The 14,851-nt window shown below is 41.6% G+C and overlaps 1 protein-coding gene across 5 annotated transcripts in view; it reads left to right on the top strand.

The window, feature by feature from the left end:
* The window catches only part of ALDH1A2 (aldehyde dehydrogenase 1 family member A2), a 180,435-nt gene that overhangs the window by 33,938 nt on the left and 131,646 nt on the right, over positions 1–14,851 (top strand). For 4 of the 5 annotated variants that reach the window (XR_008621184.3, XR_008621183.3, XM_055098816.3 and 1 more), the window contains exon 1: positions 10,356–11,406. The exons of the other annotated variant lie outside the window; for it this stretch is intronic. Coding sequence is in view for 2 of the 4 variants with exons in the window: in XM_055098816.3 (XP_054954791.1) it covers positions 11,290–11,406 (117 nt within the window). In the remaining 2 variants the exon portion in view is untranslated. Of the gene's footprint in view, positions 1–10,355; positions 11,407–14,851 lie in introns of those variants that run through there. 5 annotated transcript variants of the gene reach the window in all.

Genomic DNA, 14,851 nt, shown 5'->3' with positions numbered 1-14,851 from the left:
ATTATTGAGATACAGAAAAATCAATAACGTTGACACAGCCTGTTAACAATACATGAAAACCACTTAAAAATGAAGATCCAATTAATGTGCTGAGTTCAAATTCAAACATGTTTCTGGAACTACTTTGCATATCTTTTCAGAGAGAACTTAAAAAATATTGTTGGCCCTCCTTATCCATGGATTCTGCATCTGTGGATTCAGCCAACCTTGAATGGAAAATATTCTGCAAAACAAAAAGGGATGGTTGTGTCTGTCTTGTCTTGTCTTGTCTTTTCTTTTTTCTTTTCTTGAGACAGGATCTCACTCCGTTGCCCAGGCTGGAGGTGCAGTGGCACACTCACGGCTCATTGCAGCCTCAACCTCCTGGGCCCAAGTGATCCTCCCACCTCAGGCTCCCTGGTAGTTGGGATTGCAGGCATACCCACTATGCTCGGCTAATTTGTGTATTTTTGGTAGAGACAGAGTTTGCCATGTTGCTCAGGCTGGTGTCTATTTTTTCTTGTCATTATTCCCTAAACAATATAGTAAAACAACTCTTTACATAGCACTTACATTGGGTTAGGTATTATAAGGAATCTAAAGATGATTTCAAGTATACAGGAGGATGTGCATAGGTTTTATGCAAATACTATGCTAATTTCTATCAGGGACTTGAGCATCCATGAATTTTGGTATCACTGGTCCTGGAACCAGTCCCCTGTGGATACCTAGGGACAACTGTATGCAGGAAGGTTATTATAGGACAGTCAACAAGGGAAAACAGTGCAAACTGATTATTTCCGAAAAGTTACATGGAATCAGGATACAGAGAAACATCAGTCTCTTGAGCCTACAATGAAAAGCAACTCCTTTTATCTAGGCCTACTCCTAATATTTGTGGGAAAAAAACAAATGGAGACCCAGAAACCAGACATTTAAATATTTTACCATCTTAAACTAAACTTAAAAACTGTTAAATATAATGTCCTCTTCTGCTTTGACAAATAGAGCTTCATGTTGGCAAAATGTTTAAATATGTAAAGCTATACTTTTTACTTGACTGAAAACAAAATATCAAGACTGCTGAATTTAATTATGACTGTGTATGTCCTATTGTTCTGCTGATGTGCCAGCAATGTTAGGGTAAGTAATAAAATAAACATATACGTAACTCATAAATTACATATTTATTTGATAAAATGCAATTGTTGCATTTATTTCATCAAATCACAATATTGTTATAATCAAGGTTTTCACATAGTTTGGTGATACTGACAGTAATATTTTAAAGGATCTTTAAAAAATGAATTATATTTGAAGTATACAAATATGAATATATTTTCATCAGCAATGTGAATTAATTAAAAATAGAAACATTATATTATTTCTCTTATAGTTTTTAAAGTTATTTTTTCTAAAATATTTAAAATTTTTATTAAAATTAAAAGGCAAAATAGAAACAAAAATTAATAATTATCAAACTTTTAAATACAATTATTAAAATATGTTATTTATTCAGTTTTTTAAAATGTAAGTACTTCTTTTAAACATTTTTATAAGAATAGAACTATTAGCAGTTCTAGAGTTTAATGTGTAACCCAGTTGCCAATGTAAAAGGTCAAATTCGCACATGTTATGTCTAGATCTACATATATAAAAATGTAAGAATATTTTATTGTTTAATATTGCAGAATATTCCTCAGTCACCACACAGAGCTATTGAGAAGACCATGTTAATTTGAGACTACCCCAGAAACCATCAACTAAAACACAAAGAGAAGCAAGAAAATCTAGACACTCAGCATGGCACCTCTGAGAAACAGTTCTCCCACTCTGGAAGAATTGGGTACATTCATGCTATCCGAGAGGAAGGACGTGATAAGGTCATTAATGTGTCTTTCACCTTCGTACTCGCACTGCTCAAATGGTGACACCCCACACTCTAATGATGCCGGCTGCTTGACACACTGATCTTCCCAGTATTCCCTGCAAAGGATGCTGTCTTTCTTTTTCTGAACACAGGACCAGAGATGAGGAAGAGCGCTTCCTTGGGGCCTCAACAGTGTTAGTTGTGACACTGATTGTTTAGGGTTAGAGATGATGCACACATCTGAAACAGCCTGTGTCAGATCGCAAGTGACAGAGGGTCCCATGTATTCCTTATTAAATTTGCTTTTTGTGTATTTATAACTGCAGGGCCCTTTATGGCATGAGTACCAGGGCGGACACACTTCCTACTCAGGTGCTACTACTTATACCTTCCCCTGCCAGTCCCCCTGAGCACACCAGGTGCCATGTTTTTTTGTCTTTTGTTTTCATTTCCTGTGCTCCTTACTTCTAGTGAGAGCAGCATGGGGAAGATTTACTAACATGTGTACTTTTTTTTTTAAATAGATACTGAAAAGGGTAAAACACAGTTAAAACACAGTAAATCTAATCTTGTGGGCATAGGTGTATTTGTAAAGTCAATTATGAAGACTTTTATTATGACAATCAAATTGCAAATTTCTTCAGCCATAAGAAGAATTTATGTTTTCTTTTTCATAACCCCAGGGTACCTAGCCAGTGCTAAGCACATAAGAGGCCCTCAATATCAAACACATGAATATAGCAGTAATTCATATTTTAGAATGTTTGATAAAGTGCACTTGACACAAGGATATTGGCACTTTGCATCTGTATAATTCACGGTAAGAAATGTAGTCTTTTTATAATCCAAGTGTCACCTTGAACGTAAGGAGTGTAAAAATCAACAACAACAAGCTTTTCATGCCTCAGTAGAGTAGCACATACAAGACCTCAAATCCTCTTTCTGTCACATTGCAGACATCAAGCCAAAGTGACTTGTTCAACTCCTGTTTTGATGTCGAAGATATCACATACTTTGAAAATGATTTCTGATTATTTTCCCCATAGTCTTGCCATCTTTAAAAATAGTTTTTCAAGTGAATTCTAGCTCTCACCCACCTTTCCTGAAGTGGGTGGCTTTTTATAATTACTAAAAATGACTATTTCTTTATAACCAGAGAAATAAAATGCCAGAATTTTAATAACTGATTATATTACATAAATTCATTTTAGATCTCTGAATTATCTAGATTCCAAAAATCACTGACCATAGAACATTAAATTATTGAAAGTATGTCTGGACATATCTTTAAATCATGAAATCAAGTGAGTTTTGGAGTGATCCTAAGGTATACTAAACATTTTGTTTAGTTTGTGATATTAATTTTCTCATTTAGTTTTTTTCTCAAGCATTTGTTATGAAAAACACAAGTTAGGAAAAACTCCATAATCTGGAGTGACCATCTAGATTTGCACATTTTTATACTAAAAAATGTCTTCAGATGTATTTTTTTTTTCTTTGCAATTTTGAATTTCATATTTCTCTACAAGGGCAGGTTTCTCTGGACAGCATATTGACTTTCCTATCTTGGCAGGTCCGTAAAACTCCTTAAGAGCAGTACTCAGTACTCAATAGTACTCAGAAATGTTAAAACGGAAAATTCAAGCTATTTAAGTTATAGAACAGACTCTTTTCCTTTCTTCAGAGCAGAAAAGTTTCAGTCATTTCAACTGGCAGGCAGATGTTGCCCTAGTGCTGCCTCCATATTCATTAGCCCATAATGAATCTATTAATTGAATATGTAAGTTTGGCTAATTAGATGTAAGACATTACTTCAGATTTAAAGGGTAATAATAAAAAATTTAAACTGCAACACCAGATCAAGCATTTAAGAGTTGATAAATGTGAACTGGAAAGTGCACAATTCCAATATAAATTAGCTAATTGCCTCTGTTAATTTAGGTGAAATACATTAGCAGAAAGGTCAATCCATTTGAGGCTGGATGTGTTTTTCAAATACTAAATTAAAAACAGCAAATCAAAGAGCACTACGAAGTGGGAAGGCACAGAATCCATTTGCCCAATCCAGAGGTTTAGAGTGGATTCAAGTAATCCCACATGGTTAACCTTCTGGGGGTTAAATAGTGGTTCTCAAACCAGGCTGTGCTTTACTAGACATCAGAAAGTTTGTTTAAAATATCAATCCCTTAGGCTCCCTCTTAAACTAATTGAAATCTCTGGAGGCGCGACCAGGCATCCGTATTTTGTAAAGCTCCCTAAATTACAATTGGAACCTGGTTTGAAAACCACCGGTCTATTCCATGACTGTCTGATCCCCTGACTAAACAACAGTAGGTGGCAACACCTCTCTACAGTAGGTGTGTATGCACTAGAAACATGACATAGTGTTATATATAATGCTCTTAATGGAAAAAAAATAAGCTGCCCTTGTTTTCACCTCTATTATCTCTTCTGGCTAGGCCTATACCAAAGGGTATTATACTTGAGATCATATAACTCGAATTTGGGAAGTGGGAGGTAATCTCAGCTCCAAGTATTTGCTTTTGGAAATTCCAGTTTTACAAATTGCTAATTTGGTAGATACCATCAGTTACCTTTACACTAAAAAATGTCAAAGAAGTTCTTTGTTGGGCTATGTTCTGGAAAATGTTCTCTTCATCTTTTGTGTCACATGTTCTTCGGAGCACTTAGAAGATTATAAATGCCCATGGGAGGCCCCCCCAAAAATATTTGTGCGTGGGTTGTGTGTGGGTTGTGAATGGGCTGTCCCCTTTTAGACATCCTCTTTCACTCTCATTCTACACTGGATATTCTGACTTCTTTCCTGTCTCATATGATCTGTGAATATTTTCACAGATTTGGTTACTGTCATTCCACCCTCACTGTGAATTTGAGGGTAGGGATGTGCCACAAACTTCCGTTGTGTTCTTCATAGACTCTTTGTCAATGCTTGGCACATAGTATATGCTCAATGAATATTTGTTCAATTGAACTTAGATGACTGACAGAGAAAAAAAATCCAGGTTTAGGAACTGCAGTCAGGAAAACACAGATGCTCTGAAAGTGGGATTATACAGCCTGAAGCAAGACCCCTCCTTGCCATTTGGTAGTAGATGTCCAAATTGGGTACCTATTCCAGCCCTAAATGCCTCCCAGTTTTACTCTATGCCTTTCACACAGCAAACCGTTTGGTTGAGACAAAAGAGGCTGCCATGCCTCCTCTGTTGTCAGGACATCTAAAGTGTTCCTCGTTATCTCTTCAGTGGCCCATTTCAGCCTGTAAAAAGAGAGAGACAGTTCACTTAGCCTCATTTTCTAATGAATATAAATACAGATCCCTGCCCCGAATAGTGCCAAAGTTCATGTGAGAATTCCTTATGTCCAAAGATCCTGTGAGTTGAGTGGCTGTATAAGCGCAGATGCACTTGGGGAGGAAGCTTAGGAATCGGAAGTTCCTATGTTAAGTATTAGGCTGATGCCAAAGTAATTGAGGCCTTTGCCACTACTTTTAAATGGCAAAACTCGCAATTACTTTTGCACCAACCTAATAATAACAGGAGTTATTTGTAGAATTGACGGATTTTAGAAGGGTAAAAGGAAAAAGGAAAGCTAAGAAATGTGAAATAAAGAAAAAAGCAGACAACTTAGTTACACGCCAAGTACTTAACTGAGCGAGAAGAGAAATTCTGGAATCTGTCTATTAATAATTCTTCCTCACCCACATGATAAAAACAGTAGCTTCCAATGTGAGACACACTCATGCAACTTCCTCTGTGACAGAGTGCTCTGAACACTATGTGAGTGGGACCATAGTGTTCTCAGTATTGCACTTTCTACGGTAAATTTGGCTAAGAAACACTTTTGTTCTTTTCCTGTAAGTCAAAAGAAAGTCCTCCTAAACTAACTAAAATCTAAAATTTGTCTGACTCTAGGAGATTTTTTTTCTCCAGACAAATTCAAATTAAATGATAACATCTCTTAAGGATTTCTCACCAGTTATCAGATAAAAATACATTGAATCCAAGCTATTTGAATGGACAATACTCACTTGCACATACACACCATCAACTGCAGGGGGCGCCAATGCCTTTTCCCGCAGGCCTTTCAGAAAAGGCGGTGTAGCTGGAATTTTAATTTCTTCCTGTCTGTTAAGTGTGATTATTGATGAAGTACTGCGCTCATCCCAGTACCCAAATTGAAGCTTCTCGAACATATACGAAATGGAACTGGGCTTTACAACAAAGGCAAATCTAGTTCCCATGTTTAAAATAGTCTCCTGGGGTCCCTGAAAAGTAGAGGGTATATTTTAAAAGAAAAGAACTGTGTTTTGTATCAAAACATAGTTTTTTGAGTCATAACCAATTAGGACTCTACTCCCTGCAACTCCAAATACCTCTTCTCATAGAATATAGTGACCAGAGGCCACATCAAGAAATGAGGAACTTAATATCTAGAGAATTTTTATGGTTAATAAATACCACAGTCTCAGCCTCTTTTCTTCTGGATGTTAGAAGGAAAAGGATAATTAAATGAGAGTTTAGATCTCACATAAAAAGTTAATATACAGGTTAAATAAAAATATAAGTGGATTTATTTTATAGAAGTTTTCATAATGGGTCCCAAATACTTCATTAAGCATTTCTGAATAAAAATATGTAAAGCTCTTTATAAGCTTTTGTTAATAAATTAAATACCATTTCTCTATAAATATATTTTGCATTAAGCTTTCCTGTTAGAGTTTTCAGGAAACATTTCAAATAAAGCGGCCAGGCATATCCCATTTGAGATGAATGAGATCATTAGGAAACACTTATATCTGAAATAAGCACTGAGATCATTCTGCATACAACCTAAGGGCCCTAATTTTTTAAATATTTCAAACAATGTGCCTCTTTCAAATCATTAGATGTAGAGACATTTAAGGAACTGATTCAATTAGCCCAGAAGAGGGGAATGCTATAATGTGTGATTTATTTTTGAAGATAAATTAAAATGCAAGTGTATCTGTTAGGAAAGGTAGGCTGTCATCATGGTTAGTAATGGGAACAGGAAAGCAATTAAGCAGGGCCACCTGAGGCTGAAATAGCCCCTAAACATAGAAACTTGACATTCAAGCTGGACATTCGGTTACTGTCAAAATCAAGTGCATCTTCTTTGAGAGGGATCTTTGAGCTGCATTTAGTTCCCTTCATTGATTTCTAAAGACTAGTTCTCAACTTAACAAATGCTTTCCTCCCCTTAACTGCAACTAACAAGAAACCTAAATTGTTATGGTTTTATAACTTAAAGCCAAACTTCACATAAAGCTGATGCCTTAAAATTACAGCTTTGCATTCTATTATTTAGGTGAGGAAATATGAGGCAAGAATTTATTTTTCTCCTCTGCAACTCCAGGATATTGGCTCCACCAGGCCTAATAAATTGTTTTCATAAGGAAATAAATACAGCATGCTGCAGCTTAGGTTCCCTTATGCAAGGGGTTTCAAACAAGATGTATCCTAAGCAATAAATAATTACCAAATGGGGGGAGGTGGGAGGAGAAACACTGTAAAGGTGGGAAAAAAACAGTTTCTTAGCCAAATTGGGGGGAAAAGGCTGAAATTCAAATTGTTAGAAATCTGAAGGTAGTTGACTGTCTTTTTATTTTTAGAGACAGGGTCTCACTCCATCACCCAGGCTGGAGTGCAGTAGCGTGATCATAGCTCACCATAACCTTGAAATCCTGCTTCAAGCGATTCTCCTCCTTCAGCCTCCTGAGTAGCTAGGGCTATAGGAATGCACCACCACACCTGGATACTTTTTTTTTTTTGGTAGAGGCAGGGTCTTGCTATGTTGTCCAGACTGGTCTTGAACTCCTAGCCTCAAGCAATCCTCCCACCTTGGCCTAATTACGGGTGTAAACCACCGCATCTGGCCAAAGACTGTCTTCTTAACTATTGTGAAATCTGTAGAGGATATGAGAAAACACTAAAACAAGATGATAAAAGAAAGAGAAGAGGAAATAAGAATGTGAGAAGAGGTGTTAAGGCAGCCTTGAAAGTAATAGCCTGTAAATCTTACAAACTGAAACCAAGAAGATGAACACCAAAGAAGCATTTATAATTCACTGTTCTTTTCCGCTACATCTTGTTCCTACCTTGATTTAAAAAGCTTGAACAACAGCCAGGCATGGTGGCTCATGCCTGTAACCCCAGCACTTTGGGAGTCCCAGGAGGGTGGATCAGTTAAGGTCAAGAGTTCGAGACCAGTCTGGCCAACATGGTGAAACTCCATCTCCACTAAAAATACAAAAATTAGCTAGGCATGGTGGTGGGTGCCTGTAATCCTAGCTATTCAGGAGGCAGAAGCAGGAGAATCGCTTGAACCCAGGAGGCAGAGGCTGCAGTGAGCCGTGATCATGCCATTGCACTCCAGCCTTGGTGACAGTCTCAAAAAAAAAAGGGGGGGGGGGCTTGAACAAAAAGTGGCTGCCATCACGAGCTGAATATAGACAATATATATATATTTTTTGGCCAGATACAGTGGCTGACGCCTGTAATCCCAGCACTTTGGGAGGCCGAGGTGGGTGAATCATGAGGTCAGGCATTCGAAATCAGCCTGGCTGACATAGTGAAATCCTGTCTCTACTAAAAACACAAAAAATTAGCTGGGCGTGGTGGCAGATGCCTGTAATCCCAGCTACTCGGGAGGCTGAGGCAGGAGAATTGCTTGAACCTGGGAGGCGGAGGTTGCAGTGAGCCGATATCACACCATTGCACTTCAGCCTGGATGACAGTGCGAGACTCTGTCTCAAAAAAAAAAAAAAAAAAAAAAAAAAAACACCGATGGGGAAAAGCAAAACGAAATTTAAGATCAAGAGGAGAAAATGTTCTTTAATCAGGGAGTGAAGGAAGTTACTTTCACTTACGGTGGAAGTTGTCAAAAGTGCTCTGTCTTTTGCTCAAATCAACCAATAAAAATTCTTATTAAATAGTTATTATGTGTTCTACGCTGTTTTAGGAACTGAGGAAGGCACAAGGGAAACAGGCTGGAGTGCAAGATCTCCTCTCACTACAACCTCCACCTCCTGGGTTCAAGTGATTCTCCTGCCTTAGCCTCCCGAGTAGTTAGAATTACACGCACCTGCCACCAGGCCCAGCTAATTTTTGTATTTTTAGTAGAGATGGGGTTTCACCATGTTGGTTAGGCTGGTCTTGAACTCCTGACCTCAAGTGATCCACCCGCCTCGGCCTCCCAAACTGCTGGGATTACAGGCGTGAGCCACCGTGCCCAGCCTCTATACCTTTTCTATAGTGTTCTTTTCGCTCTTGTTGAAGCCTCCCTTCTCCCTTAAGACCCAGCCAAAGGTCAACTTTCCCAGGGAGTAGGCGTCCTCCTTGGAGCACTGAGCTCATGTTGTTATGGCTCTTTTTCATGTTTTCCCCACAGCCTCTCATAACTAGTGATAAGTTTTTCCACAGGTATCACTGTTGCCCCTTGCTGGAACCTTCTCTTTCTCCCCAATGAACTCTAAGATTTTACTTTTTTATTTCTCAATTGTATCTCTAACCTTCTAAGGCTTTGATAAAAGTATATCTTATGAGCATACACTGTTATTAAGTCATAATTTTTGGCCATTGAAATTCCCTGAGTAGAGATCCCTCGACCGCCCAAGCTAAGGTCTGTAGTTTCTCCATGAAAACCATTCACCCAGGTCACTTTGGGTTCTGAGAGGCTGGAACTTATTTCTATGAACCTAATACTAAAATGAAATATTTTTGTCTGTTTTCACTATTGCTTAGCATCTGAGCGCTGAGCATTAGGCAGTTTTAGTTACTGAAAGTATCTAAGGAAAGATGTTTTCTGGCTGATGCTTAATGTTTTCTTAACGCCCAAGAAATGGGACTCCAGCGGCTCTAAAAATGGCATTTAAGATGAGAATCAGGCCGGGTGCAGTGGCTCATGCCTATAATCCCAGCACTTTGGGAGGCTGAGGTGGTAGGGTCACTTGAGCCCAGTTCAAGATCACAGTGAGCTGTCATGGTGCCACTGCATTCCAGCCTGAGTGAAGGAGTGAGACCCTGTCTCTTCAAACAAAACAAAAAGATGAGAATCAAAGTGTTGCTTGGTAGTGTAAAAAAAGCGTTTATCAACACTGTAGGCCCCTGTCAAGCTTACATTTGGAGTAAGGAGTAAGGAAGGGAAGGGACTTATGCAGGTCTTTCCATGCGGCCTTGATTTAAGTCCACGGAGTCCAAAGCCCATTCTGAGGCAGGGTCTCTAGGTTCTTGGTTTACACCTGCAGGCTGATCCACAGACTAGAGGGCAGCTTGTTAGACTTTGGAAACACTTAGATTAGGGTGGAGATGGAAACTCAATCCTAAAGGGACAGTAAAATGAGCCTAAGGTCTGGCGGGACGATAGCTCTTAGCGTGTAAGGAACAACAGAAAAACAAAATAGTGTTTCTGTGGGTGTGCTGGGTGAGGAGGGGAAACAGCCGGAAGAGGGGATCCGAGAAGAACTAAAGGAGCCCACGAAGCATGCAGCTCCTCGGAGGAGCCGGGAATGATCACTGCCCATATCCTCCCGCCACAGCGCAAGCCGCCCGGGCGGTCCCGGCCGGCAGAGGGCAGCAACTGGGCGGGCGACGCCTGGCAAGGGCCGCCCCGCGCTGACCCGCTCGCAGGGATCCTCATTCTGAGCGCGAGGCGAGGGGGACTCGCACCCACCGCCACCTCTCCCTGACCCTCTGGCCACCATGCACCTCGGCCCGGCTGAGGGGAGTCGGGGGGTCGGGGGAGAGGGCGTAGCTGCCGAGAGTCTGGCGCCCCTGCCCGGAGGAGAACGGAGGACGCCCTCCCGGGTCTCCGGAAAGGAAGGGGGACGGGGTTCGGTGGGCCCTGGGACGGGGATGGGAGGGAACGTGGGCGAGCTGGGAGCCGCCCTCCGCAGCCTGGACTTTCCTGGCCTCTCTCTACTCCGAAGCAGCACCGGGCCGCTCCGGTCCCCGCCAGCCCCTGCCAGCTCCGCTTCCGGGGGCCACGACCCCCGCTCGACTTCGGCCGCTGTGCGCCTCCCGCCGACTCTGACCCAGGAACCCGGAGACCAAGTCCGGCTGGCCGAGGCCAGCGGGCCGCGGCGCAAGTTCACGCTCCCACCGTCGAGGGCTGTGGAGGCGGCGTGGGCTGGTCTCCGCGGCCGGGGGGCGGGAGCGCCGGGCGGACTTGACCGTGGGCGCCAAGCGTCCCGGCCGCGCGGCGCGGGCTTTATGTAAATGGAGGCTGCGCCGGGCGTCCTAGGTAGGATGGACCAGCCCCCCGCGCCTCGGCCCTCACGTCCAATAAGAAGAGCCCCAGCTTGACACCTGCCTATATACAGGCGAGCGCGCCCCCGGGCCGCGGACCGCGCGCACAGCCCGCACTGCCCCACGCCGCGGGCTAGGGACACCCGGCCCGCCACCATGACTTCCAGCAAGATAGAGATGCCCGGCGAGGTGAAGGCCGACCCCGCCGCCCTCATGGCGTCCCTGCACCTCCTGCCGTCGCCCACGCCCAATCTCGAAATCAAGTACACCAAGGTAAGCGGCCGCCCGGCGCCCGTCGTCCACGGAGACTTTCTAGAACCTTCTTCGATCTCCCCGATCTCTTCAGCGGGTGAGGGCGGCGGGACGGGGCCGGGGTCGTCGGGGCCAGCCTGTCATCCCTGCGAAGCAGAGGGCCCCCCTGCCTGTCTTCGGGACTGGGGCGTTTGAAGCTCCGCCGTGGTCTGAGGACGCCTTGGGGACTTAACCCAACCCGAAGCGCAGCGCTGAGGGGCGGCCGTCAACGGCTCCTGCCCCGGACTCTGAGGCTGGTTTCTGTCCGATTCTCCTGGTCCCGACTGCCGCGGGGAAGGCGTCGGAACCGCTTAGTATCCTCAGATGGAGGCCGGGGTTCCCCGTCAGCTTGGCCACGCAGCCTGGCCGTCGCCTCTCGGTCCTCCGCCTTCCGGGCCCCTCGGCTGCTGGTCCCAATCAGGTCCTCCACAGCCCGGAGGGTGCTGAGGGGCTTTTCCGTAAGAAATTGTCAAGACACCAGCGCTCTGGCCGGTTTGACAAATTTCACGGAAACCTGACTGATAAGTACAGTAACTCCAACGTCAGCGTTTCATGTGAATTTTGTAGGCAGTGGCAGTTTCCCTGGGAAACTTAAAAAGTTTTAGTATTTGTTAGCATGTTCGGTTTTGAACTGAAGAACTTACTTTTTTTTTTATAACGAACGTTGACATCTTGGGTTTGCTAAGCAGGATTTTTGTTGTCGCATCGCCTAAAAAAGAATATGCGTCTGCTACCTAATATAAAATGAATTTACTTTCCACAAATTCGACATAGAAAAAAAATGATCGATTACAAACGTAGGGGTATTGTAATGTTACAACATTTTGAGGGAGGTGATGAGAGAGAGATGGGATTCAAAACCACGTTTCTTGGCGTTCATTTTGTAGTTCTCTGGTTTGATTTTCTAGTCCTTTCGGTACATTTCTACACCCAACTTCTCCCAATTAACGCAAACGCATAGACGCACATGCATATGGTTAAAGGTTGATTAAAGATGTATTCCATCGTGCTTTTTTACAAGATAAATTTTGTAGAGAAGTAAATTGTTTGCATCTGGCTTAGTGGTTGAACGAGATATACAAGAAACAACATCAGAATATTGAGATTTCACTTGCATTGAGTTTTAGGTTACAAATCAGGGCGATTTGTGTTTTGAATGTCGATTTAGATGGATTTAATGTACCTGCTAGCTTTTTTAGATGGTGTGACAAATTTTTCAGAGCCGTTTTAATGAGAGGTCGTTAATGGTTATAACCTTTAGGCATTGTTTGCATAACAATAGTGCCAATGTGTGGCACTTGTCTGGGTTTAAGAACGAGCAGGGAAAGCATGCAGCTTAGAAGTTTTGTTTTATGAGGGTCTCTAACCTCTTCAGGCTCTTTTTAAAGGTCTTAAAATGGAAGATCTACACAGGAGAAAAGACCTAACCCTCAGATTTGGGAAGGTTTGATTTTAGTCTTATTTTTGATGGGATTTTTCTAACAGCCTCTGAAAGAAATTTTAGGTATGCAATAGGTACGTTTTTCAGAATTTAATTTGGAAGCTCTTCCAGTTCTCTTCCTCCCTAACTACCCCCTCTCTCTTTTCTCTCTTGTTCTCCCCCAGTAGGAAAGACAACTGATTTATAGCTAATTGGAGCCTTTAATGTGGAGTCTTTTAGCTCGGGGAACTTTTATCCAGTATCCACTTTCCCACTTAATACAAAGAAAAACAATCAGAAATGAAATAATGGATTGTAACTTGATTCTTTAATTTGTGGGGAGGAGGTACCTTATTTTTGCCTTGACAAACAACCCTCATAAACACTGAGTAACACTAATCTAAAGGCGAGCTCTTTCCACAAAAACTTGTAAAATCAGGTATCTGTGAGCATTCCCAGCAGTTTTCCTCCTCAGCTTTTTAGTGAGACTTCTAAATTTTCTAAGACAAGCATAGTGGACAAGCAGTATTTTTTTTTTTAAACGTGAAGAGCAGAAGCTGCTCTTTTGGTATCCCAGGGTAATGATTTTTTTACTTAAAGGAAAAATAAGATTAATAGTGAGTTTTTTAAAAACAAACATGACCAGAAGTGAGGGAAATTATATTAGCAATTTCAAACAGAAGAGTGAACAAGATAGAATGGACAGTCCTTTAGCATAGTGATACCATATTCGATAGGGGATTTTAAAAGGGTAATGGCTACAAAAGTATTATGCTTTAGGGCGTGTTAAATATCACATTTGAAAGAAACACAATATTTGCATCAGAAAATGATACTGTAAGACAATATGTTATTGTTTTTTGTCTTGCTAAACATACATCTTTAGTGAAGGATATGACTTTCTGTATGATTTTTCAGTGTGATATTGGGACCCACATAGAGTCACTACTTAAATGACCAGACTATGAGAATTTCAAGTAATGTGCACTTAGAAAACTTTGTACTTGTGATCTTGTATTTTTCTGTATTTTTGCTCCAACTTCCTCCTCCTCCCAGAAGTATTTCACATTTTTAATAAAGGGAATGGGGGAGATGACCAGAATTAAAAGTTACTGCCTTTGCCTGCTAGAGGTCCAGTGGAAATGCTCCAGAATTAAAGTTCATTCCCTAAGGATGTTGAAAGGGCTAAACTCATAGGTTTGTATGGACTTTTAGGCAGTTACATTCCATTTTTGAAAATACGCTTACCACTCTGAAATTCTAGTATCCATATTATACCAATGATCAATGGCAATACCATTTTTGGAACATGTCTATTTGTATTTCCCTAATACAGCAAGCTGGACCCCAAGTTTTAAAAGTGATCCCTTATGAAGGAATGTGCTTTTTAAAACAGATGGTGTTAGTCAAGGAGGAGTGAAAACCAGCATGAAGTATTGAGGGGACCAATTTGGTACCAAGAGAATGCGCTCTCCTTTGCTTGTATCCTAAGAAGACTGCATTCTGATTGCCTTGAGCGATGTGTTTATGAATTTAAAATTTTCTGAGTTGTCTATTTTATTAGTCTGACTTTTATAATTTTGTATAGCTGATATTATAGGAATACACACATTACAAAATCAAGGCTCAGCACTTTACTGACCACCCCTGACTGCAGGGGATATCTCTTAACAGATTCCCAGATCTTTGGAAACTTGTCCTCTGTATTCCACTTCCACCTTCTTTCTTGGCTCTATCTTCTCTTCTGGCTCTACCGGTCTCTCCTTGCCTTCCTCCCTCCCCCAGATCGTTGTGCTGTCTTTCTCTTGGTCACTTTTTCAGTGGGAGTTTATGCCCATAACTAACAGTAACAAAGAGTTATGTTTTTTTTTTCTGCATCTGATATTATATGGAGCTGAAACACAGGGAGGAAGGGGGGGTATTTATAACATAATGACCTGCTAAAATAGAAGAGGCAAAAAGGCAATCAACTTAAAACTCAGAGCTAATGTGCATCGTGAGTCTAGA

This window comes from Pan paniscus, chromosome 16, assembly GCF_029289425.2.
Source record: "Pan paniscus chromosome 16, NHGRI_mPanPan1-v2.0_pri, whole genome shotgun sequence".
In the NCBI taxonomy this organism is placed as follows: domain Eukaryota; kingdom Metazoa; phylum Chordata; class Mammalia; order Primates; family Hominidae; genus Pan; species Pan paniscus.
The sequence above is the reverse complement of the archived record's forward strand: the minus strand, read 5'-3'. Positions and strand labels throughout refer to the sequence as shown.